The sequence below is a fragment of the Polypterus senegalus genome, chromosome 3 (genome assembly GCF_016835505.1).
Source record: "Polypterus senegalus isolate Bchr_013 chromosome 3, ASM1683550v1, whole genome shotgun sequence".
NCBI classification, from domain to species: Eukaryota; Metazoa; Chordata; class Cladistia; order Polypteriformes; family Polypteridae; genus Polypterus; species Polypterus senegalus.
The window spans coordinates 109,913,839-109,941,097 of record NC_053156.1 but is presented as its reverse complement, the minus strand read 5'-3'; the positions used below and the strand labels follow the sequence as shown (position 1 = coordinate 109,941,097).

The following is a 27,259-nucleotide window of genomic DNA, read 5'->3' as shown; positions in this document are numbered from 1 at the left end:
GGAAACAAAAAAGTCATTCTTGCTTTGCCCTGAGCTATAACTTCACACAATTGAATGAGCCAGACCCACACTGCCACTGCTATGGCTAATGTGTGTCCCAGGCACAATGATCAATATATTATTTACTTATTGCTAGTTTGTAGGCATTTGTTGTATTTTATTTGTGGTATTTGTTCTGTCTGCGTTTTTTGTTAAATAAGGCATGTGGCGCATGGGTTAGCACTGCTACCTCACAGCTCAGATAACATATTTGACCACAATAATCGGCCAAAATTGTTGGCAGACTTTTTCTGTGCAGGGGCACTTAAAAGACTATGGCACAATTATTATCCGCTCAAAACTAGTTCAGTTCCTCCTTCCCCATTAACTTCATTGCATTTTGCTGAGTTTTTGAATATTTCCATGATTTCGCCAAACTTGAGGTGAAATACATTCAGATGAGTTTGCTCATCACTGCTAAATTGCTATGAAGTCAGACAGATCAATACCTGCAGAGGGAGAGCCCAGATAATAGCTTTCTTCTATGAGCAACAGGGAACAATACAAACATAAATAGTTAACAGCTATAACTAGTTCTTAGGTAACTTTTTATGCCTTCTGAAATACATTATTTTGTTATAACAGCAGTGCAATGAAACCTTCAGTGGTAAAGAAGGCAGGCAAAGGAGCTCTGTTTTCCTTGCACTTATTTCTTAACTTGTAATCAGGAGTATCACCTTCATGTTGTACTTACTGTATATAGAACAGATAGAAAAAAAATACCATGATTGAAAACGTAACTGATCTGAAAAGCAAAATGTAAAAAGAGAAAATCATCTTTGTTAAACAGTTTTGACACATTTACTAGCATAAAGACAGCTTTAAATAAAACCAGAACAGAAAGGAGGAGGTCTGGTGAATCAGGATGTGTAGGAGGCCATACAAAAAAACTACAGTAAAAATTTTTGAAGGACAGAGTGAGAATATTTATACCTTTGCAATCCTCCAGCCCTGCAAAACCTCTTCATTGCTGTTTCGCTCGGACACTTGGCTGAGCTTCTGATCCCACTCTTTCAGGCTGCAGCTAAACTGTTGCAGACTGCAATCCAGCTGGTTGGCCTGGGTAATAAACTCCTGCTCAGAACTGGCCATTTGACTGAGCACGCTTTCCAGACTGCCCTGAGTCTGCAGGGTGTTGTTCTCCCACTGCTGCCAGTCTGAAAGCAGGGCAACCGTCTCCCTGTCGATCAGCTCACAGCCACTTGGCGCAGTGTTTTTCTTCACATTTAAGGCCGACTGCTGCACTCTGTTTAGACGTTCTTTGCCATTCTGTCTGGAGTCAATCAATTCCTGCAATGGAAAGTTGCTACGGTAACTAACACTAGTAAAGCGTTAAACAAAAGGGGCTAAAGATTATTTTTTTTTGTGTAGGGCAGATTTATATCCCTCCTAGAAAATTCATTATGAACATAACAAGGCTTATTTTCTTCGATTCACACTAATAATTAGGGTCGAATGAAAGCAGTTTCCCCTGGCTTCTAACCATATGTCTTTTGTTGCCCTGATTTTTACTATCTGTAAGATTCAGAAAGATACAAGCTGTCTGTCTTTGCAGGTAAGCAATCAATACTTATTTCATTTTAGTGTTGTAGATGAAAGGGAAGGGTGGTACAAAAATAATACAGCTACTTTTCTTAGCTAAAGTAACCGTGTTTGAAAAAATCTGTTCAATAAGTGAGATATCGGAAATGGACACCACTTCTTTACTATTGCTTATATGCTATTCTTATTTACCACATCCTCACAAAGAGGAAATATTAAACCTAGTGATCATTTGCAGCATTCACATTCTTTGCTGCCCACATGAGGGCAAAAATAAAACATGCTGGGTACTAAAGCAACAGCCCAACCTACTGCATAAGCCACAGCAACATGTGTGCAATTTATATTCCACAGAAAATGAAGGACCTATTTGAGAAAATTCAAAGTCTGATTAAATGTAATATGATCTACTGTGAAATTTAAGCTTCATTCTTAATAGGAAATATTCAAACTGATTAGCCACACAGCAAAACAACTATTTATTTTTATATAATGCTCTTCCTATGACTGCATGCCTAAGGAACATTTCTCCTTTAAATATTATATTTGCACATATCTAAGCATACATTACTTCATTGTCTAAGACACTTATCCAGTTCATAGTTACAGGAGGCCAGTACCCATGGTGCTTATCCAGGCAGCATTAACAAAAGTCAGGAAAATGTCCTAGATGGGTCACTAGTCCATTACAAAGAAAAATTCACACACCTATTCTACACCCGCTCATACAGGGCCAAGATGAAGCTACTGGTTAAAATAATATGTACATCTTTGTAATGTTGAAGTAAAGGCAGAAAAAAACAAAGGAAAACATGTGCCAACTCCTAACAAGAAAAATTGCCAGTGCTGCAGAAACTCTTAAAAACTGTATATATACAATCACTCTTTGTATATAATATACTGTACTTTTGAGGACCACTTTAACATTAGAACAAGTTAAACTCTGTAAAGTTCTGCACTTCTGTTTGCTTCCTTTTGCTAATAAAACCTAAAACATTTTTATGTCAGGGCATTTTTCACGTTTCACTCCAATATGACATAGCTCTACAATAGTGATGGGCAATTTACAAGCCAGAAGTCAATCTTTTTGAATAACTCTTTTCAGTGAATGAGAACTACAAAATAATTTTGGGAGGTAACTTTGATAGCCTCCTGTTAATGTCACATACTTTGAATAGCGGTGATTGGTAGTGTTTTAAGTCAATTTTACTTTCTTGACCTTGCTATGCAGACATATGCTGTATAATCACCATCCCTATATGTGCTTTCCAAATATTTTTTAAAGAGTTAAATGAACATTTCTGTGTAAGTTTGTAATCAACTAATATTTTACTTAAGAGAGATGTGTATTAAAATGTATGTATGCAGTATAAGCTAATTTTCATTTGAAGAAAAAAAAATTTAAATATAAGCTACAGGGTGGGTCAATGAGGAAAGCAGGTGGGACTAGGCCCATGCGAGCCCAAAACTGGCACCACCCCTGATTTGAGGGGCATTTTCTTTAAATATATAATTGCAGTAAAGTTTTATTTATTATGTACATTTTATTTGCTTAATTGTTTTCATAAAAATAGGCTGCTTAATCTCAAAGGCTATCTTTTGAACCTTTTATTTAACTAATCAAAAGTCATTGTCATTTTTGCTCTCCATCACAGTATATACAATAAAAATGGCCTTACTCTGATTTTTGTCAATTTGCGTTGCATACACGTAGAATCCCCAGACATATCTGACCAGCGCTGGAGCTCCTCCTTTGCCGAGTGAAGCCAGTCAACAAACTCACGGATGGCTTCATGGTACATCTTATGTTCTTCTACTATTTCTTCAAGGTTCTTTAACTTATTCTGAAAAGCAGAACAAATGCTAAACCTTTTTTCTATAGTACTTTTTATACTGAGCAACATCACTAAGTACTATACAAAACATAAAAAATTAACAAGTTTAATTACAAGATAATAACAAATTTAAACAGATGAAAAAGAAAAACTATCAAATCAAAATACTGTATATGAGACAGTAAATATACATAGGAGCCAATTCGAACAAAACTGTGATATATACTACAGCACATGTTGAGCATTAGTGCTACAAAATAATCAGTTTTTAAAGAAATAAAAGAAAAAGCCAGATCTAAAATGAAAAACAAATGTTTTTCGTGTGCAATATGAAAATTTAGATCAGTAAAGCTTCAAAGACAAATCAGTGTAAAAAATCTTTAAATTATTTTCTGTTTGATTGCATTTAGTTCCTTGATGAAATAACACCTAACTAAGCTAACATAAGAACATTGTTTAAATGTTTTTAACTTCAATTAAATAAAACAAATCTTTTTCTCACTTTGACTACAGTGTTGATGTCATGAAACTGTGACCTCAGTTCTATCTGTTCATTCCTCTCAAAAGAAGCATCTCCTGTTTTGTCCAGCATTTCAGACGCCTTGTCCTCTAAACGACTGAGTACAGAGGCATGGTTCTCCACATCTGATAGGATAGCTCGGTACCGCTCCATTTGAGAGATTTTCTCCTTCATCCCAAGTTGCTGTTGAAATGGTACACTCAATTCCTGCTCCACTGAATCCATCCATTGTTGCAGCTGGTTTTTCTCCTCCAAGAAACTGGTCCATTGAGTGACAGTCCAATCTAAACAGCTAAAACAGAAGTAAGAAAAGTAAATAACTATGGTATAAAGTGGCATTAAAAAAGAGAATATATTCTTTCATTCACCAAAGGGATATTGTTCTTATGATGAAAGTGTAAGTCACAAAATGAACAAAGGCCAAACCGTGAATCTCTTATTGCAGCCAAATCATTAAAAAAGGACATAGTAAAATGATGTTGCATAAATTCTGTAACCAAAAAGACTATAAGTAATGCATACACCCTTAAAAGTTTTTAGGTTTCTATCCAACCTTGGATAATCAGAAAGTGCATGACCTCTGACCATAATACTCTGTATACAGTGACATCACGGGTTGTGACCTACAGTTGTGTAGCACACTGGCTAGCAACCATTCACAATCTAAGTCCAAAATGGTGGCAACCAAGTACAGTACAACAATATTTAATCAAAATAAGATGTTAAATATTTTTAAACAATTTTAACAGTTACAGTACATTTAGCACGATATTAATCTTAAAAGTAAATTCTTCATATTCCCAAAAAAACACAAACAACATAAAATAGATGCTAATAAAATATTAACAAAAAAAAAGAGTCATAACTGTACTTAAGCAGAAAACCCTGAACAATCCACATCGATCTTACTGTTTTTTGTCTGGAAGATTCTCCTCACAGTCAATTCTGAATTATAGGCCAGTACCGGAAGTAAGGGTAATATCATCATTAACACCATCAATGAATTTAATGCCAAACAGAGTTCATGGACACCACTGTAAAAGAACAATGATCTAACCATACAGAAGGTGAACAGTGGGTATGCCAGACTCTCCGGTACTAGGACAAGACTGCTATCAAATCAGACAAGGGCAGTGCAGTAGTTGTCTTGAAGGAGTACCAAAACAGTATATTACAGAAAACGTGTCCATGCTATTAAAATTGAATACCTCACCAAGGTCTGATGGGTAGAACAGGTTCAATCAGAGTAAACTAAGTTGTATCAGAGTAGGTTGAATTAGTGTAAAATGTAAGAGTAACTGGAACAAACCAGGAGTACATCTTGAAAGGGAAGCAAGACATCAAAGGGAGAAACTAATCTTGCATAATCGGGTGATTTAGCAACAACATTGAATTAAAAATGATGGCACAGTAACAGTGTGGTTGATTCTGCTACCTCAAACCTACATAACGTATTGGTTTACATGCATGTTCTATGCTTTTATTGCCACATCCTAAAGACAGGCATATTATGTTAATTAGAACTTCTAAAAAAGACATGTATGAGTATGTGAAGGAGTCCCACAATTCTAAACATATTTTTCACATTTTGCTGAAAATCCTTATGTGAATACAACATATTATAATACCTGTGGCAGCTCATTGAGGCCATGATGACGCTGGCCCAAACATCTTTTAGCTCCTGAAGCTTTGAACGAATAGCTCTCTGACCTTCCTCGCTGCTGCTCTTCATTGCCTGCTCTCCTTTACCAATTGCCATATTTAATTTGACTTCTCCTTCACCCTTCATTAACAGGATTTCCTTAAGAAACAAAATAGTAAGATGTCATTCAGAATATTGGCAGTAGGTATAGAAAATGCTTCTCTGTTCAAGAAAGCATAAAGAGCCATCATGGTTACTGTACAGAATTATGATTACAGGGCAAAGACAGGAGATTACACTTTGGTTGAATATAACAAAATAATTTTATTTCAGTGTGTTTCAGGAAGAAACGGTTGCAATTACTAACAATGAGTTACAATACCTGCACTTGAATCAGTCTCTTTTCTAATAGGTCTTTAGATCCGATAGTGTTGTCTATGACAGTCAGTCTTCCTTTCACATCCTTAAGCCAGGCCCATGTGCTTAGCAGTGTCTCCTCGAACACAGTGTGTTCCTGGAATGCAACTTGACAGATCCGCACTCTCTCTTTTGCTCCTTTCAGAAGACCCTGATAACTTAATTGCAGCTGAGATGTGGCACGCATTTCTCTACCATCACCAAGGCCTTGATCACTCAGGCTTTGTGACTGCTGACATAGCTGATCAAAGGACTCTCTGTAAAGGAGATAATAGATTCTAAGGAATAAATTAACAAACTAATCAATAGATTAAGAAATATATTAACAGACATAAACTTCAGGATGCCGTTTTTTCTAGTCACTATACCTTCATGTACTTTAGATGCCAAATTATATTATAATTTTTAAAGAATTAGTCAAAGTCAAAGTTATTTTTTTAACAATCCTCCAATCTCACACCAGTTTCTCAGACACATCAAATTTTGTTGCAGCAGCACAGTTACCAATTTCTTTCGCCACTTCAACAATTTTTAATTTAAAACCAGCTTCATATTTTCCTTTAATGGAATGCTCTATCGTAGATAAGGGATGCTCTTACGATAAAGATGTATGAGGGTGTGAGACACACAAAACAGTGCGAACATCACTTCAGAATAGTTCAGGTATTACTGTGTGGTCACATAGGCACAATACATAGAAAAAAAGGCAGTGTGCTCAGTGGTTACTCTCTCAGGTGGGCGTTAGCATATCATAATCTCTTGGATCAATAGCACGAGTTTTCTGCATTCGTATTATACAACCGACATTATAAAAGTCCAGAAATAATACGGTCAAATCAAGCCCTGACTTATCCACAAGTATATGCGGTAGTTATTCTGTGTTATGAGACCAGTCCAACCTGTCATTAATGTGGACCCTCAAGTTCTTTTAGGAGTGTAACACCTCTATATCCACTCCTTGTCTGGAAATGCAGCAAAAGTCAATAAAGCAGTTCCTTGGTTTTGCTGATATTTGATGTCAAGATGCAGATGTTAAGACATAGACAAATCTCTTTGCACCAAGAAACAAACTTTTCCACCTGACTCCTATACTCTGTCTCATCATCCTTATCAATACACCGCATAAGTGCAGAATCATCTGAAAATTTCTGCAAGTGACACAACCTGGTGTTATATTTATAGTCTGAGGTGTACAGAGTGTAGAGGATTGTTGTGGTGCTCCAGTTTTGCTCACATCTGTATCAGAAAAATAGTCCTACAGTCTCACAAAATGTGACCTGGCTGACAGATAGCACATTATCCAGGGCACCATAGGCTCATCCACCTGCATATCTCCAAGTTTACCTCTTAATAGGTATGGCTGGGTGGTACTGAAAGCACTGGAGATATCAAAAAACATAATCTTCACATAATCCTTACATAATCCAAAGCAACCAGCTTTGTCCAGGTGGAAATAAGCCTTGTGGAGCAGACAGATAATTGCATCTTTCACTCCACTCTTGGTCCAATAGGCAAACTGCAGTGGGTCCAAGTGGTCTACCACAAAAGGACTCACATAGTCCAGGACTACTCTCTCAGAGGTCTTCATGATATGAGATGTAAGTGCCACTAGTCTACTGTCATTAGATGAAGAGGCGCCTGCCTTCTTTGCAACAGGAATAATGCAGGATGTTTTCCACAGCAGTGGCACTTGCTGAAGCCTTAGGGACAGAGGACACCATTAAGTTGGTCAGCACAAGCCTTAAGAACTTAGTTGTCTCCTTGCTTGGTCTTCAGTTATTAACAATCCGTACTGATGGTCAAAGGTGGACCATCAAAGGGAAAGTCAGTTAACAAATTGGTTATTTATGATCCAGAAAAGGCATCCTTCCCAGATGGTTACAATGGAGGCAACTCTAAACAAAAGCTTGAAAAAATACCAAATATATGTACTTTGAAGCTGAAAATATTCTCAAGTTCTGATTCATGCCTTCAGTTTGCACAATTATCAGAAAATTGTGCATCTATATTGTTTTCACAAAAACACAATTGTTTTAGCTTTACATACCATATGTGGCAGCCTTACACAAATAAGCTGACATTCTATACCATTAACTACAAAGGTAATGAAACATTTAGTGTCATTGCTAAACTCCAGCTTCCATTACATTGGCTGGGGGCTACAAGAAAACTACTTTCACCCTAGTCACCCTGAAAAGAAAACTGAACACGTATAGTTCCCCCAGGAAAGATAAAGTCAAAAGTCAGTCAGTCAGTCATTGTCCAACCTGCTATATCCTAACACGGGGGTCTGCTGGAGTCAATCCCAGCCAACACAAGGCGCAAGGCAGGAACAATCCCCAAGCAGGGCACCAGCCCACTGCAGTAAAGTCAAAAGTCTATGATAGAAATTAATGATATCAACTTAACTTTGTTGTCATAAACATACTTAAGATATCAAGAAGGCAACTTTTCTGAAGTAAAAAGATTTTCTTCTTCAAATTGGATCAATTAACATTTAGTCAATTAACATTTGTTTCATGCTTCCTCTGGTGACCCACATAGTGCCACTGTAAGCCAATGGGGAATATGTTTTTTTATTTATAAATAATGCTTCACTTTAGAACATGAATTTCTAAGGAAAATGAATGTTTGCTACAGCTGTGAAAAAATAACCTTGTTGTCAGAGATTCAAAAGTTATCACTGAAATTACTAATAAAAAGAACACATTTTATTGCATAATTTTAACAGGATTTCACAATTATATTTTGGGTTCATAACCTGTACAATTTTGCTTTTAAAAATAAACATTTTATTGAACACTAACTCTAAATGGCTGAACAATGGAAACAAAATGATAAGGAAGCAAATATACTTACTGGCATTTCCTGCTAGCATTAACCATTTAAACTAAAATAAGGGAGCATTAAAAATAAATTTAAATACCTTTTGACAAGCAGCTGATCATGAAATTTTTCCACCTTCTCCAGCTCAGACTTCTTTTCAGAAATATTTGGCTTTCTCTCACCTAGGACATCAGAATTTAGCTGATCCTCCATTTGCTGATTCCAATAGTTCAATTTTTTCAGTTGACTGTCAAACCTTAGAGAACAATCCCATTGTTTCCAGAGATTAAAACCAGTGTAGGTGGTAAAAATGAAATTTAAAATGTAGAGAAGTCTTGACCTAGTAACTATTACCAGCATGTATATATACTTATATATTAATTTGTCTAACTTTAATTCAATATTCCCTTGCAATTGCCTGTCCTGACAAATCAAACAACCTACAAACTGATGTGTGTAAGAGAAAACATGCTGATAAATGTAACCTTTCTTATATAAATGTACATACATTCCCATGGCACATGCATTCTTCCAGTGCTTAAAGTGAAACCAAATTAGTGGAGGTACTCGGTATCCATGCTGATACAGTAATAGCTGATCAAATAGTCTTTGGTTGGGTCCCCCTGTAATAAGAGGTCTGTGGTGGAGTCCAGGTTTTTAAATAAATGATTGCATCCCGAGACCAGGCAGGTTCAGAACAGGTGCAGTTATACAGGTGACGGCATTGCTCTGGCAATAATTGCAATGCTTGGCTGATTGTTAACTCACAAGAAAATATGAGTGAATCAGTCAGGCACCTCATTCACACCTCATAGTGGCCCGAGAGTCATGTTTCCACCCAATCAAGCTGTAGAAAGAAAGAAAGAAAGAAAGAAAGAATATACGGTATATACATCCAAACATTGGATGGCCGTAAATTTTTTGAATCTCAATCAGACTGAGGTTATTGTATTTGGACCAATGGCTTCTGATGGGGTTATCAGGAATCAGCTTGGCTCATTAGCTGGGTTTTGCAAACCCAGCGTCAAAAATCTTGGGGTTATCCTTGATTCCGATCTTTATTTAAATAAACAGATTTCGTCCATTGTTAAGAGCTGCTTTTTTCTGCTTAGACTGCTTACTAGAGTCAAACTGTTTCTGGGGCACTCTGATTTGAAGAAGGTATGCCATGCTTTTATTATATCGCGCCTTGATTATTGTAATTCACTTTCTTACTTTCTTGGCTGCAGATGGTTCAGAATGCTGCTGCTCGTTTTCTTACTGGTTCTTAGAAAGTTGTGTCCATTACTCCAATTCTGGCCTCGCTTCATTGGCTCCCAGTTGAATTTAGGATTCATTTGAAAGTTTTACTTTTGATTTATAAGTCGTTGAATGGTGTTGCCCCATTCTATCTGGCCGAGTTGCTGGTTCCATATACACCAGTCCGCTCTTTACGTTCCTCTCAACAGAAACTGTTGGTTGTGCCAAAGTCTAAGATGAAGACAAGGGGTGATCATGCCTTTGCAGTTCTAGCACCTAAGTTATGGAATGCTCTGCCAATTGAAATTAGGTCAGCATCATCAACCCAAAAGTTTAAATCTAGACTTAAAACACACTTGTTTTCAATTGCTTTTAACTGTATATGAGTAACTCTGGAATCAATTTTATTAATAATGTATTTTTTTTTCATATAAATTGTTTTTCTGTAAATTGTTTATCTTCTAATTGTTTCTTTTAACTTATTTGTTTTAGTATTAAAGTAATTTTTGTACTTTGTTTTACTGATTTATTATTGATATATTTTTTTTATTTTATTGTACAGCACATTGGTTTTACACTTATGGTGTTTTAAAATTGTGCTTTATGAATAAATTTTGATTTGATTGATTTTGATTGGATTGAAAGAAAGAAAGAAAGAAAGAAAGAAAGAAAGAAGGCAGCATGCTAAAGAGGAATGGAGGCAGGTGGTTGGGAGCAAGCCTCAGTGAGAGGAGCCTGGGGCTGAAGAAGGGGCACTCCTATTGAGCAATACAGGGGAGTAGGAGGGGTCTCTCATGCTGTGTCTCTCAAAGATGCCAAAGGACTGGCAGTGGGAGATGTATGTGGCTTGGCACACACACTTCCTGTCGGAAGGATAGCTATTTCGGCTGCAAGGACCAGACAGGATAAGTGGAGGTACTGTATGTTGTGTTTTGTGTGTTGTGTTTTGCAAGGAAGCATTGGGACTTATGTGCTTCAATAGAATAGCCTCCTGCCCGTGACTTTTAACCTTGATTTTATGGATTATTCACTGTTTATTTTTTTGGACTTTTTAACCTCCACTTCTACACTTGTTTTATGGAATATGTATTTATTAATTTGTTTGTTTAAAGAATGTAGTAAGAGGTCAAGCAAAATGACACCTTTTATTGGCTAACTAAAAAGATTACAATATGCAAGCTTTCAAGGCAACTCAGGCCCCTTCTTCAGGCAAGATGTATTAAAAGAAGAATTTGTTGCACTCCACTTTTTGAACACTGTTTTTGGATTGACTTTAATAAAAGCACTGATACTTTTTTGCACCAACCCCCTACTGGATGTACAGTGCATTCGGAAAGTATTCACAGCGCATCACTTTTTCCACATTTTGTTATGTTACAGCCTTATTCCAAAATGGATTAATTCATTTTTTTCCTAAAAATTCTACACACAACACCCCATAAAAAAAGTTTACTTGAGGTTTTTGCAAATTTATTAAAAATAAAAAAACTGAGAAATCACATGTACATAAGTATTCACAGCCTTTGCCATGAAGCTCAAAATTGAGCTCAGGTGGATCCTGTTTCCCCTGATCATCCTTGAGATGTTTCTGCAGCTTAATTGGAGTCCACCTGTGGTAAATTCAGGTGATTGGACATGATTTGGAAAGGCACACACCCGTCTATATAAGGTCCCACGGTTGACAGTTTATGTCAGAGCACAAACCAAGCATGAAGTCAAAGGAATTGTCTGTAGACCTCCGAGACAGGACTGTCTGGAGGCACAAATCTGGGGAAGGTTACAGAAATATTTCTGCTTCTTTGAAGGTCCCAATGAGCACATTGGCCTCCATCATCCGTAATTGGAAGAAGTTCGAAACCACCAGGACTCTTCCTAGAGCTGGCCGGCCATCTAAACTGAGCGATCGGGGGAGAAGGACCTTAGTCAGAGAACCCGATGTTCACTCGTTCAGAGTTCCAGAGATCCTCTGTGGAGAGAGGAGAACCTTCCAGAAGAACAACCATCTCTGCAGCAATCCACCAATCAGGCCTGTATGATAGAGTGGCCAGACGGAAGCCACTCCTTAGTAAAAGGCACATGGCAGCCCACCTGGAGTTTGCCAAAAGGCACCTGAAGAACTCTCAGACCATGAGAAACAAAATTCTCTGGTCTGATGAGACAAAGATTGAACTCTTTGGTGTGAATGCCAGGCGTCACGTTTGGAGGAAACCAGGCACTGCTCATCACCAGGCCAATACCATCCCTACAGTGAAGCATGGTGGTGGCAGCATCATGCTGTGGGGATGTTTTACAGCGGCAGGAACTGGGAGACTAGTCAGAATAAAGGTAGAGATGACTGCAGCAATGTACAGAGACATCCTGGATGAAAACCTGCTCCAGAACGCTCTTGACCTCAGACTGGGGTGACGGTTCATCTTTCAGCAGGACAATAACCCTAAGCACACAGCCAAGATATCAAAGGAGTGGCTTCAGGACAACTCTGTAAATGTCCTTGAGTGGCCCAACCAGAGCCCAGACTTGAATCCGATTGAACATCTCTGGAGAGATCTTAAAATGGCTGTGCACCGACGCTTCCCATCCAACCTGATGGAGCTTGAGAGGTACTGCAAAGAGGAATGGGCGAAACTGGCCAAGGATAGGTGTGCCAAGCTCATGGCATCATATTCAAAAAGACTTGAGGCTTTAATTGCTGCCAAAGGTGCTTCGACAAAGTATTGAGCAAAGGCTGTGAATACTTATGTACATGTGATTTCTTAGTTTTTTTATTTTTAATAAATTTGCAAAAACCTCGAGTAAACTTTTTTCAGGTTGTCATTATGGGGTGTTGTGTGTAGAATTCGGAGGAAAAAAATGAATTTAATCCATTTTGGAATAAGGCTGTAACATAACAAAATGTGGAAAAAGTGATGCGCTGTGAATACTTTCCAGATGCACTGTATGTGTTCTCATTTGCCCACTTCACCTTGGTTCATGACTATCAATGGTCCCAGATTGAAAAGGCTCCTGGCAGTGACTAGGAAGTGTGGAGCTGACCAGGATGGGCACAACCCCATGTAGATTCCTGAAGAGGTGCCAGTATTCACCATTATGCTAAGAAAAGATGCCAATACAGTGAAACATGGATTATTGCATTGTTACGACACATAACAGTCAAATGAAGAGTGGTTGGTTGTCTCCCTTGTGAAAATTAATGTAGAGGTACCGGTACTTTATGTTGAATTTGGAAAAGGTGCCAGTAATGTGAACTGGTACGTACTGTCCCACTTCAAGCACTGCATTCATTGATTTATTCAGATTTCAAACGTTATGAAAAATCTATTTAAACACATTCAATGCCCATAAAGCACATTAACATCCATCATAGATATCTGCTTGCTAAAATATGGAAACAGAGTGTAATTGAATCTACTTTTATCATGAATACCTCAGTAATTCAGTTTTATATGTACAATAAAGCTCGTTTACACTCAGAGGATGGCACAGGACATTAAAAGACTGTATTTTATTGTTACTAGAACCACAATGTCTTTCACAGTGAGTTGTCTAACTCACCCAGTAAGCTGCGATGCACTTTCTTCTAGAGCCTGCTGGTTTTCTTTACACTCTTCTATAAAGTTATCCCATTCCTGTTGGCTGACACACAACTGCTGCTGGATGTGGATGGCACTAGGTTTTGGTAAAAAGAGTAATAGTTTCTCTCCTTCTTCACACACCAATGCAAGCCTCTTTTCTCCCTCTTCCATAGAATTCAGAACATCCTGCAAAACACAAGATTTTTTTTACAGCCAGTTAGAAAACATAGGTGGAAAGTCACTGAAAATATTACTTACAGGAGCAATATAGGCTCTGACATTTACAGTTTTCTCTTTAAGGATTTATTTTTATAATATAAACTGTATGTTCCAATTTTGTATTAATAAATGTCATAAATAATAATTAAAAATGCTGAAAAATCATTCTTGTTGTGAAACAATTTTATATACTTAATAATTAAAAAAAACAGGCTTAATACAGAGCATAGAGTACACTAAAGGGAAATTAATGTTATCACAAAGCCTGACTTCATTACATTTAGATTGAAAAATTTCAAATTCAAGCTAAATGTTTCAGTGTCAACAATCCCATGTTAGCTTTATATCCCTCAGTCACCATATACGTACAGAACAATATCTTAAGCTACGTGCTTTTCTTGCAGGTTACATGCCTAAATAGCATTAAAAAATAATACAAATAGTGTATTTTTGAATGATTCTAAAGTCTGTTTACCTATTGTTAGAAAAAACTGTCAGAGTTTTTACATGTTTATGCTGGACAAATTGTGGAAGGAAGTGAGTGTGATACTACCACTAACTTCTGTATCATCTGGTTCCCTAGCCTGAAGGAACAAACACTGCTGAGAGGCCACTGAGATCACTTCCTGCCCCTGCAAAGTTCCTCCCCTTCCGGTCTAAACCAAATTTAAACAAAATTCTCCCCCAGAAGCTGGCGTTCACAATCGGAACAACATTGGAGGAAGTCTGCATTCTCAGTATTTATCAGATGTCAGGTGAAGTAAGAGCACTCTGAGAGACATGAAAACATGATCAAAACATTCAAACTCCACAGTGACATGCACAAAAATAGAAACTCTGGAGCTTAGAAGTTAAATTCTGAATTACTTTGCCTCCAAAGAGCAAATATATTCATTATAAATATTATAGACTATCATTGAAATATCAGTGCTGCAAACAAAGCAAACCTTGCCAACTCTATTACTCTTAATATCTGAAGGAAAAACAAAACAAACAACTTAAATTAATGTAGTAAAAGGAAAAGGAACAGTCAGCTCCTGTAATGACAATGCTTAAGAAGACTAAAAATAATGAACATTCCAGGTCATACCTTGAGTTTCTGGAGCTTTTCTTCAATGATGTTCATATCACCAGAGCAATCAGAGCATTCTAGTACCATGTCTTTACGCTCGGAGAGCCAGCTATTAAACATCTGGACTAAATCTTTAATTAAAAATAGAAAAAGTGTAAAAGATCGACATAAAATTACATTCTCAGACCTGCTTAATATAATTCAGGATTGCAGGGGATGGAAGCATATCCCAGAAGCACTAGACACAAAGTTAGAAATATCCCTGGATTGGCATCAGTACATTTTTGAGCCCACTTTTGATTTACATTGGGCCAATTTGAAATTAACCCAAAAAATGTAATCTAAACATCTTTGGAGATACTTGAGGAAAATCCGAGGTGGCAGAAGTTTAAGCATTGTTCATAAATACAAAATGCCACACAAAAAAATTATGTATTGTTAGGTTAATAAATTAATAATAGTAGTGAGATTTTAACTACTATGGACATAATTGCACTTTTCAAAGAACACCATAATGCATTAACATTGTGCATTTAAGTAATTTTGTGTTTAGATATATAAACAGTGTATAAAAGTTATTTATACTTTCACAAGACAATTTTCCGAAGGGCTGTTGTGTGCTGATGTACAGGTAGGATGCTGAGGACCACTATGTATAGTAGTTTCTGTAAGTAAAGGTTTCCAGTAAAGGTCTGTGATTTTGCTGCTATCCCCATATGGTGTATAAAGCATGTACCATTCATGCCAAGTTTTGAACCAACAATTGTAAGCATATTTCTTAAAAATTCACATAGACATTTCTTATGTCTGATGACTTGCTCTGATAAAAAAAGGCATTTATTTAGTTAAATTTGTCATTAAAACTTTAACAAATACTGTAAGTGAATGTTTTCCTGCATCTGTCAATTATATAAACAAATTTTTACATAAGTTAAAATTTTACTGTAAATTATACATACTACTTTTTATTGTAATTTATTTAAATAAACTGTAGTCTCAAATAATTTAAAAAGACCTTTAGTCTTTAATGGTAAAATTATTTAGTCTTTCTGAGACTAGCATTTCACAAGCTGGAATGTCTAATCAAGAACAAGTTGATATTTTTAATTGGTCCTCTCACCACTGAAGTGCTGCTCAAGATTATCCTGGAGGGCACATAACGTTTTGGAAGACAGCTGGTTTACAGCCTCATATTTCTTAATTAATTCAGTGATGGCACCACCCAACATTTCAAGCTCATTAGAGTGATATTTCCTGCAGAGACCGTTGAGATTCTCCCGTGTCATGTCAATGCTGCCTTGTTGCTTCTGAAGATTCTTCTGTACATCCTGTAAAAGATAAAAAATAATAATTTGTCTGTCTTCAAAGATACACAGGCAGGTTCCTAAATTGTACAATTTACTTATTATAATTATTTTAAATGCAATATTTACTTTCTGATTAAACTGTAGTAAGCTGTCAGAGCTCTAATACTGTTTTATATTTTAATTGGAAGATCACAGAATGGGAATCAATATTGCTCAGCATAAAATAATAATTTGCACTTGGCAAAAACATATTTAATGCCATAGTAAAGTTTAGAAAAATAGCCATAGTAATCGCTTAATCATGATAAACACAATTATGGAAGATAAAATACAACATTTTTACAATTCATTTAAAACATTTAACATCTGGATTCATTGTCTAAATTTTTACATATGACCAAAAAAAGTGATGCTTCAAATTAATAATAATAAAGCAATATTTATTTTAGTTCTTTTTTCTCCCCAAGTAATTTATACCCAAAAAGTAAGTGAACCCCTATAAAAAATGACACTTTCTTACAGATTACTAACAGGAATAAAGAAGTGTAAACATGTGTCACTGATCCATGTGTGGAAACTCAATTATCACAATATCAAAAGTGTCAGAGTAGAACAGGCAAAGCTGCAGGTTTACTAAAGGGTGCAATCTCAGAGCAAACTTGTTATATTGTCAGGCTTCAGATAAGACAGCACCTTCAGAAAATGCAATATACATGCATATGATTAGAGTGAAGAAAATATGCCACTGGCAGTATACTGTGACAACTTAACTGAAATTCGTATAAGTGATATGTGTATCACTATGCAAAATCTAAAAATATAATTCGAGCTGATAAGATGCAGAGATAAATTGTGAAAAGTGATAGCATCTGCTGTTTACATTATAAAAATAGAACAGTGGTACGTGGAAAGATGTTTTCTGTAAGCAGGTCTGCCATTTATTACTGTGCCCCACCATTTACTGTATTAGAAAATTTTCCAGTTAGTTAAACTGTTCCTTCCCAGGATTAAAATTTTTAACTGAAAAGATACATTAAGAACCATCCATTAATTCATCTTCCAATCCATTGACCCAATTCAAAGTCACAGGGATATGATGTGTACACAGAAGCACTAAATACATTTTGAGAACAAATCTTGAACAAGATGCTAGTCTATCTCAGGACACACTCACATACTCACGCATAGTCATTCATACTGAGCCAGTCTGAATATGCATATTTTAGGGATGTGGAATGAAAAAATAGAGTACCCTGATGACTTTTCCCACTAGTATAGATGTTACAACACTTGGGTATCAAATCCATTGCATTAATAATGCTCTGCATGGTCAAAGCGTTTGATTTTGCTCTTAAACCCAACATTTTTCCCTCTTTCAAATTTATAATTTATACTTTATTTATTCCTTTAATGTTATCTATTGTCCTCATTTTCCTATGCAGTCAAATTACTAAGGGGCTGGAGCCTCTAGTTAGCACATTTCTGACACATGCTGTTGCAATAATTAGCACAGTCACCTAAGGGAGATTCAGGGGCTGGTTTTGCTGTGGCATTGCCTTTGGCTCTCAGTCTCTCTCTGAATTGGCCCCTTCTTCCTTTCACATTATTTAATTTAGGTTTCCTGGCTTTGAGTTTCTCATTTCATGGCACATGTTATACAGTTACTCCTCCGGGTTTGTGTGTCAGTGTAATTAGGATATTAATATTATAAAAAAAACATATTTCATTCTTGTGCTAAATTGATTTTTGGATTTGATCTTTATATCTGTTTTTTATATTATGGCTTTGGGGTTATGTTTTAGCTACATCCATTATGAGTTTTTTTTAATTTATTTTTTCTTTATTATTCCGTGAAGATTTTTTTTTTTATTTCTTGGGTTGTGTTAGTTGATTTAGTAATGAGAGATCATTGTTTTTTCTATTCTTCTCCTGTTCCATTTTTCTCTTTTAATTATTCTATAGTATTTGACTAAATTAATAATTTGAATATTATTTGTAATCTATTCTGGAAAAGTTTTATAGACTTGGCCATTATTTCATTAATTATAACTTTCACTTTTTACAATGATGTCATTTTAATCTTCATTCAACATCAGACCCTGTTGTGGATGTGTTCTGTTATTAGTTCAAAATCAATTACTATTTTTATGTTTATTTATAATATCATTCATTGTAGCCATAGAGCAGCAATTATACAGTTACATATAAAGTAGAAGGAGCTGTACTATTTTATCATCTAGCTGCAATATTACTTACTAGGTAATTACATCTTACCTGAAGAAGAGACCTGAGTTGCCTCGAAAGCTTGCATATTGTAATTTTTTTAGTTAGCCAATAAAATGTGTCATTTTGCTTGGCTTTTCTCTACAATAAATCATTGTTATCCGCCAATTCCATTCCCTCTTATTATAAAAGTGTAACCCATTATGCAATACCAGTGGTCTAATCACATTTATTTATGGATAAGGTCCTTGCTATGGCCAAGGGATGGAGCAAAGATGGACATTGCAGGGTTGTATTTGCGGCCATGGGCAGCACAAAAAAATTCTGAGAGGCATATTGCACATGAGCAACATATGAGATTGAGCTATAACAGACCTGTGATGCCTCTAGATGCTACACTGAATGGATCAATAGGTGTCTACCTGAAGCCGAGGGTCTTGGGTAAGCAATTGATGGGGAATGGACCTTGCAGTTGTTCCCCATGAACAAGAAATTCTCAGTAAAGGCTGGTCACTCATTAAGTCCCTGTTGTATGTACACACTGTCTGCCTTTACTACCGATTAGATGGTTTAGTGTGGTCCTCTGATTGGCCCTAATGCCAATGCCACTGGTGGCATCTGAAGGACCTCCTAAAATACAATGGAAATTATAGAGGAAGTAAAAATTATAACAAGATTTACATAGGTGAACCCGTGGAAGGAATGAGGAGCAACAGTGGACAGCTGGCACGTCCAGCCCACCTCATCTCCCCATAGTGGACCTCCCACAGCCAGCATTCCATAGGATCAATGTTTCAACATCCATGTTTTCTGCTTCCATGGGTGTTAATATTCCCGGAAAAGGAGAACTGAATGCATTTTGTGTATACAGTATGTAAAAATACATTTTACTTACATACACTTGGTTACATTTGGTGTTTCAAGTCTAGATCGTTTTAAATAAACACATCATATCACTTGTAAGCAAAAAAAGCCTGGAAAAGCTCCTGATTTCTGTGAGTGATTGTACTCATAAATCATAAATATGTGTTGCTGTTCACTTTTGTCTCCAAGTTATTAGAACTACACAAGTGAAATTAATGTGTGTTCTATATTTTATATTCAGTTAAAAAGTGGTCTTCTAATAAAGAATAAAACATTTACTATAGTTGGAATTCAATACAAGTATCAAATAATCTCCTATGCAACTGCCATGTTCTCACCTTTACTTTTTGCAGATCCTCAGGAATGATGCTGTGAGGGAACGCTAGTAGAGACTGCTCCACACTGCTCAACCACTCTGTCATTTGAGCAATGAAGTTCTCCAACTGCTGCTTCTGGGTGCTAAACTGTCTAAGAGTTTCTCGGGCTGTATCTGACACTCCCCGGGCATGGATGATCTTTTTTCTAACATCGCTTTCCAAGACCTAGAGAAAAAGCAATCATTAAAAACAGACTTAAACAGTACAATACAAACGTGACATATATATATATTAAACATTGTTTAATTTTCTCATTTCTAATTTGCTCAAACCTTAGCATATAGATTGTAAAATAAATAATTTTGGTACTTCAATTTAAAAAATTGTTAACCTGTACTTTATTTTAATGAATATATGAAGTCTTTGTCTTTTCCAAAACATTTGAATACTGCTTTAGGTCACAAGGATAGTACATGGCCATAAAAGTGAAGTACACTCTCACTGTCAGTATTTATTTAATGCAAGAATTAAAAGAAAAACATAATTATGCAACCAACACCCCTAAAGAGAAAGAGCAGTCAAGCTCATCTGCTTCCTGCAGGGAACACATACTCAATTAAAATGTAGGTGGGATGATCTCATAGCTATTGTGTAAAAGAGGCTCAGAGCAGTAACACAAGTCACACACAGCTTCTTACTGCTTGCTGATCTCATTCACATTCTTAAACATGGCATTCTGCCCAAAGAAATAAATTATGAAATACTCTTTGGCATACTTACTATGGATCAGTGATGGCAACTGTCAGCACTTCTAAAGTCAGAGCAGTGGTTGGGAGCACAGAGCAGAAGTCATATAATTTTTCGGCAGAAAACATTTCATGCTACTGTTAAAGTTAAAGTTTATTGTGACAATTCTACTATTACTACTATTACTGCTACTACTAGTATGATTAGGTAAAACTTACTATAGTGGGCACAGCTATATGTTATTGTTTAGAACATTACTCCAAACACCATTTAATGAATTTCTAAACCAGGTATATATTGTTTTGTATTGTTAATTTTTCAGTTTTATATGGACTAATGATACTTATTCTGTAGTTGATAAGAAACACAATTGGGTGGTATACATTGATTTTTTGCTGGAATAGAACAAAGACAATGAATGATACTGTACCTGCAGCTCTGTTGGAGGCTCCTGGCTCTTAGTTAATTGCTTCAATTCTGTTGTCTTCAAGTTCAGTGCTTTACACTTTTCTTCTTTATTATCTATTTCTAACTGCAAGACAATATGAAGAAAATTTTTTTGAACCTGAACTAAATGGAACCTTAACTAAATAGGTCAACTTAATTTTAACATTAATTTTATTATAATGTGTCAGGATCAACGACCATTATCTCTAATCTTTAAGGCTGTTTAGCATTCCCTGCCATTGTCTGGAAAAACAGGTTACAACATGTGAATATGTACAGTATATTGTATAGCACTCTTCATTAAGAGAGCACTGCACAAATAGTCAGGTACAATACAAGAACAAATTATACTAATTACTAAATATAGAATTAGTAAATATAAAGATAAAGATTTGTTAAAAAACACAGAAAACAAACGACAGCATCATTGTGATTCAACAGTAGTAGTCGTTTAGTTTCTGGGTATAGCAAAATAAATAGATGCTTATGTTATTCGGTGGATTTAGCAAGATACAAACACAAATATAATTTCACAATGGCTGTTTTTACCTGTTATACTTGTTATACCTGTCAAAAATCTAGAAACTGTCTCCTTAACCTCAAAATATTATAAAAAAGTATTTTTTTTCTTTTCATACAAATGTTCTTGCTTTTAGTTATACACACTGTTTTACTTCTGCATTTGTAGCATTGGCATTTGTTTCTGCAGCCAATATGAGCAAGTAAAAACAGGCAGGCTGCAATTGGTCGACAAGGCAAATAATTCCAGGTTTGACTATAGAAACTCTTTTAAAGCTCCTTTTCAGGGTCATTCCTGGTCTGTTATAATCTGAGTTTGTTGTAATCTTGATCTCCCACATATTTTACTATTATAAGGGACAGAAATATGGCACAAATTTTATTGTTTGCTTTTCTTATGGGTACTGCTATTTTGTGCTAGCTTTGCTTGGCCATAGCCATGTTCTGTTTTTTGGTTTTTTTGGTGGTGACATCCAGTTAATAGTAACAGTCATGATTTCATCACACATTTCCCATTTGGGATCCTTACCCATTTCATTCATTACAACTTTGCTACAAGTTTATGGATCATCAGCATGTGTTTCCCTGTCTTCCAGTGTAACACATCTGCTTGCCTCTTTGACTTTGATTAATATGTGTCCCATGTGGTACCATCTCCTGATAGCACCTCTTCCTTTAATCTCTATGAGATAATAAGTCTGATAGAATTTAACCACATGCTGTTTCTTTTAAAACCTCCCTGTGGCAAGAGCCACTAATAGATTCACATAATCAATATTTCTAGTATCCTTGTTGTCACTGTTCATTATGTATTAATAAGCATTTTGTGTCCATTATAACACTCTATTTACTCCCAAACCCAGACAAACTTTAAAAATAGTCATATGCTCTCAAAATAGTGTAATAAGTTTAGATGATATATCAGTAGTACTAGGGTGTTATACTGTGTTAGCCATTATGGATGTAGTGAAAAGTTTTGAAGCAACTCAGGCCCCTTCTTCAGGCTAGGTGTAATCGTGATGATATGTCAGGTATTAATTCTAATTTTTTAATTTTCTGAGATGTTCTAAGTGTAAAATGTTTTGATACCAATAAAATCAAATATGGTAAATACACTTTTTATGATTTCATGTACAATAGTAAAAGTGGCACATACTGCTGGCAAGTGAAGTTATACTTTTTTAAGGTTTTTGTACTAATCAGTTTGGTAAAAAAAAAATGAAAAGAACAGCCGTAACTGAATTTAATGTTAATGTTACAGTAAGATCAATTCTACCTGAAACTGAACAAGACGTTCCTCCATTCGTTGGCTGTTGTTAAGATTGCTCAGATTTTCACTCAGATCTGACACTGAACTGTTGGACCACCCATCAATTTCATCAGTAATGTTGAGCACATCTTCCCAAAGTGATAGGCAAACGCTGACCCTTTCAATGTTTTCATCAATTCTGTCCATAACCTGATATTAAAGATCATAAAAAGGTTCAGATAAGAAACCAAAATCAATAAAATTTGGCAATATCAGTGGTATTTTCAGCAAAGTGCTGCCATCATTTTTTTATATGAATCACTATAATTTGTTATTATGAATTGGCAAGTTTTAATGCTCATAAAACATATAATAATAATGTGTGATGTACTTGTTCTTAACCATGCTAAGTTTAATCATGGTACCTCAGGTAAAGTATTAACATACAACAACAGAACACAGTTGCTTAAATCATTTTCATGATATTCAAAATTCATGGACAGAACTGGCCATAACAACAGCGTTCAGAATATATCAGCTTACATCAAGCCACTGATCTACAACGGCATCCATATCTTTTCTCACAGCCGTAGAATCACACGTAGGAATCTTCTTCAGCTCATTAAGGACCTGTTTTCCTTTGTTATTAAAAGCATCCAACTCATCCTGCTTTGCACTCATCTCATTTTTTATGGCTTCATGCTAAGGAAATATTAGACAAAGATTGAAGGTAAGTATAAGATAAGCTGTCAAATATTAAACTGCTTCAGACAATCTTTATAACACATAACTGAAGGGCAGCTAGATTCAGAAATCATAAATAAAATATAGTAGCAGAGCTTTGAAACTATGAGAAATTTTAAGGTTTTATTTAACCAACCAAGGATAAGAATAATTCACTGAAGAAAGTTGATGGCTCAAATATGGTCTTATTTGACCAACAAATTTAATAGACATTATGTGATTTTATACAGTTTAGTCAACTGCAGATGCAGGCTACATCTACTATATCTCCTATCATTTGCAGCCATTTATCACAGGAATATTGATTATTGATATCATATTGTCTTTCTGTTTCAGTAACTTCGCCATAAACCAATCTCTGCTTTTCACTTTCAGTACAGGACCACTGGTGTATACAGCAAGAAACTGCAAGGCAGTATCTTACATACCTCTTTGGACACCATCTCTATTTTAATCATAGACAGCAACAGAATCAAAAAATGATTTTAGGTGAATACCCACTAAATAATTTTTTCACTGTCATGACTTTCCCTCTGGGCCATTGTTTATATTTCTCTATATACTGAAATCATTGGAAATACTAACATAAAAACATTACAGGCCATCAAGCTCAACATATCATTTTCTATTCAACATGTGTTATTGCTGAAGATCTCTTTCTAAAGCAACACCTGGAATTACTCATTCCTTTAATAACTATACATATCTTATGAGCTCTCTTAATCTAGGTATAAAAGAAACTCAACACCAAAGTTTCCCTACAGCTCAAATATTAAATTCCTAAAATTGGTTTCAATGCTCTTCTCTAGAGTTTCTCTTGTACTGCTTGAGCCTTCCTATGATATAGAACCAACAATAACCTCCCTTGACTTATACTCAACACACTGTGCTACGTAACCAATTGTTTACTTTGCCAAAAGAATACCTTTACTACACATTTTGGTTATATGATTCTATTAAATAATTTTCTTTCCTAAATTTAAGATGTTATATTTGTTACCAAAAGTATGACTTGCTACATATTTGAAACTATATGAATTTTGCCCTAGGCTTTCATTAAGGTATCGACTAATTATAACATGATGTTTATCTGACATGTGCTTTACAACAAAAATCACATCCATGGCTACATTGTTGGGCATAAAACCAAGGTTTTTAAGATTCCTTTTAGGAAACTACTTACCCGTGATAATGTTCTCCTAATGTCCTCTTGATCCTTCAAGACGGACTTAATTTCAGCCACATTTTCAGCACTTTCTATTATTTTATTAATGGTTGATTTTCTATTTTGGAACTCTCGTATGAGATCTATTAATACACTGCACTGTTCTTGACTGAAATGATATAGTTGAAAGTCACAAAACATTTTCATTAGTATACATTACATTTTATTTAAAAGGCATAAACTCTTAAGAATTCAATTAGCATTCACATGTTCAATGAATCAATCAACATTTATTTATATAGCACATTTTCATACAAAAAATGTATCTCAAAGTGCTTTACAAAATGAATTGAAAAATAGAAGACACAATAAAAAAAAATAAACATAAGTCAACATTAATTAACATAGAATAAGTAAGGTCCGATTGCCAGGGTGGACAGAAAAAACAAACAAAAAAAAAACTCCAAATACTGGAGAAAAAAAATAAAATCTGTAGGGGTTCCAGACCAAGAGACCGACCAGTCCCCTCTGTTATTACATACAGTATATTATGAGATTTCTGACAACCCCCTAGCTACACATGCAGGGATTGCTTGCATGTAGCAGAGGCAACTGCAGGTTCTCAGCCTCGATACATAATGTATCTGTTGCCCGATAGCTGATGCGAGTGTGAAACATTGACTCACACGTCACAATATATCCATCTACTGTATAACATTTAATTGAAACAGTTGATACTCTATTTACATTCATTAAAACAGGGAAAGAAAAAAATCCTTATTGACTGATTCATAGTTTGTTCAAATACATTCTTTAAAAATCCAGGCTGCACAATGTAAAACTAAATCTTAAATCTCAGTTTTTTGAGAATTTGAGGGCTTACAGTTATTTGATAACAAGCACTAAAATTGGTAAATGTGCACAAATATCAAAGATGTTGGATAGTTACTTTTCCATGATGAGAGATTTAGTGGCTTCCCAGGTCTTCTCTACTTGGACAATTTCCTTTTTGCACTCGGACACTAAATCAGCGCCCTTCTGCATTAGCTGCTTGGCTTTATCTATTAACCACTGCATCTCATGCTGGTGGGAATTTAATTCATCCTCTAAATGGTTGAATACTCTTAGTCTGAAAAATGAAATAAATCCTGTACTTTTATATGTCTTAATATACAACAAACTTCAACACAGCTGAAATATTCATATAAATACATTTTGGAAACTAAAACTGTAAATACACTTTTTACAAAAAACGTCTCTCTAAAGATAACTACATAGCAAAGTTACAAATAACATATAATATATATATGGCAAAGCTGACTGACTCATTCACTCAAACACACACACACACAATTTCCCTTTCAGTTAAAAAGCAGAAATGTGTCAGGATGATACATCTACAGGAGAAAGTATTCACAAAGAAAGTACAGTTCCATACATCAAAACTAAATAACCCAAAATCTCAAAAATATTTTGTAAGATTTGATTGAAATTAGGGGACACTATAGAAAAGAGAAAATTAGCTGACATGTTTTTTTATTTGTCAATAAATGTTTTATTTGTCAATATTTATGAAATATTATTCTAAGGTACATGCTGTGTGCTGCTCAGAAATTGTGTTTATGCAAATAAAGGACAGAGCAGAAGTGATTGACAGGCCCAGGGAATATCACCACCAACCAATAGGGCGAATGTACAATTGAAGAAGTAGCAGTGTACTGGACAGGAAAAAGGGCCATAATCACATTCTGAAATGGAAAGAGAAAGTTTGATGAAGCTCAAGGAAGATGCAAAGCTAAATGGTTACCAAATGCTATTTTTTGCTGCATACCGAGTCTCATCTTGATTATCAGTCCCACTTTGTTGACCTTCAGCCCCTGGTTGCTGTGCTGAAAACTACAAGGGAGTCAGACTAGCCCCTCCAACAGAAACCCATTCCACTCCATAATTGCAGCTCTTATATCATGCAATACCCCTCTTAGATCATGGTGCTTGGATTTTTAAAGAGGAAGCTATGGAAATTCTGTTGCGACACTCAAAGCGACTGCTCCATGCTCCTCACACTTCACATTATTACATCACTGTAACACATAGGATCCCAGCACAAATGTACAGTATATCCACTTTAAGCACTGCTTTACGTATACATTCACATCTGTAGACTTTAAAGAGAGACTCCATAAAACTGATGAACGATATGAAAAAAAAATTGTACTCCAGTGAATTATGTAAACAATTAAAAATCATATACTCAAATTAAACATTATTCCTTCTAATTCCATCCATCCATTATCCAGCTCGCTATATCCTAACTACAGGGTCATGGGGGTCTGCTGGAGCCAATCCCAGCCAACACACACACACCCACACACCAAGCACACACTTGGGACAATTAAGAATCGCAAATCCACCTAACCTGCATGTCTTTGGACTGTGTGAGGAAACTGGAGCGCCCAGAGGAAACCCTCGCAGACACGGGGAGAACATGCAAACTCCACGCAGGGAGGACACGGGAAACGAACCCAGGTCTCCTTACTGCGAGGCAGCAATGATACGCCCTCCTTCCAATTACTCATTTCAATTTACAAGTAATTTCTTGTAAAACTGTGTTTTGTAATGACCATTAGTAGGAAAAGTAGTAAAAAGCAGGAACTGATCTAAAGCCAGTAAATTACATTTCTTTTGTTTTCCCAGTTGGAGCACAGGCAGGTGAAGTAACTTGATCATCATGGTCAAACAGTGTTAGCAGCAGGA

General features: G+C 35.8%; 1 protein-coding gene across 7 annotated transcripts in view; it reads right to left on the bottom strand.

The window, feature by feature from the left end:
* LOC120525468 (nesprin-1-like) overlaps positions 1-27,259 on the bottom strand; it is a 305,232-nt gene that overhangs the window by 188,713 nt on the left and 89,260 nt on the right. For all 7 annotated transcript variants that reach the window (XM_039747791.1, XM_039747789.1, XM_039747790.1 and 4 more), the window contains exons 37-51: positions 25,455-25,634; positions 24,524-24,674; positions 23,140-23,298; positions 22,624-22,806; positions 20,812-20,913; positions 19,656-19,859; positions 16,044-16,251; positions 14,942-15,054; positions 13,613-13,818; positions 8,922-9,077; positions 5,961-6,252; positions 5,565-5,737; positions 3,919-4,228; positions 3,261-3,425; positions 973-1,329 (exon numbers count right to left, since the gene is read on the bottom strand). In XM_039747791.1, the coding sequence (XP_039603725.1) occupies positions 973-1,329; positions 3,261-3,425; positions 3,919-4,228; positions 5,565-5,737; positions 5,961-6,252; positions 8,922-9,077; positions 13,613-13,818; positions 14,942-15,054; positions 16,044-16,251; positions 19,656-19,859; positions 20,812-20,913; positions 22,624-22,806; positions 23,140-23,298; positions 24,524-24,674; positions 25,455-25,634 (2,959 nt within the window). The remainder of the gene's footprint in view (positions 1-972; positions 1,330-3,260; positions 3,426-3,918; positions 4,229-5,564; positions 5,738-5,960; positions 6,253-8,921; positions 9,078-13,612; positions 13,819-14,941; positions 15,055-16,043; positions 16,252-19,655; positions 19,860-20,811; positions 20,914-22,623; positions 22,807-23,139; positions 23,299-24,523; positions 24,675-25,454; positions 25,635-27,259) is intronic.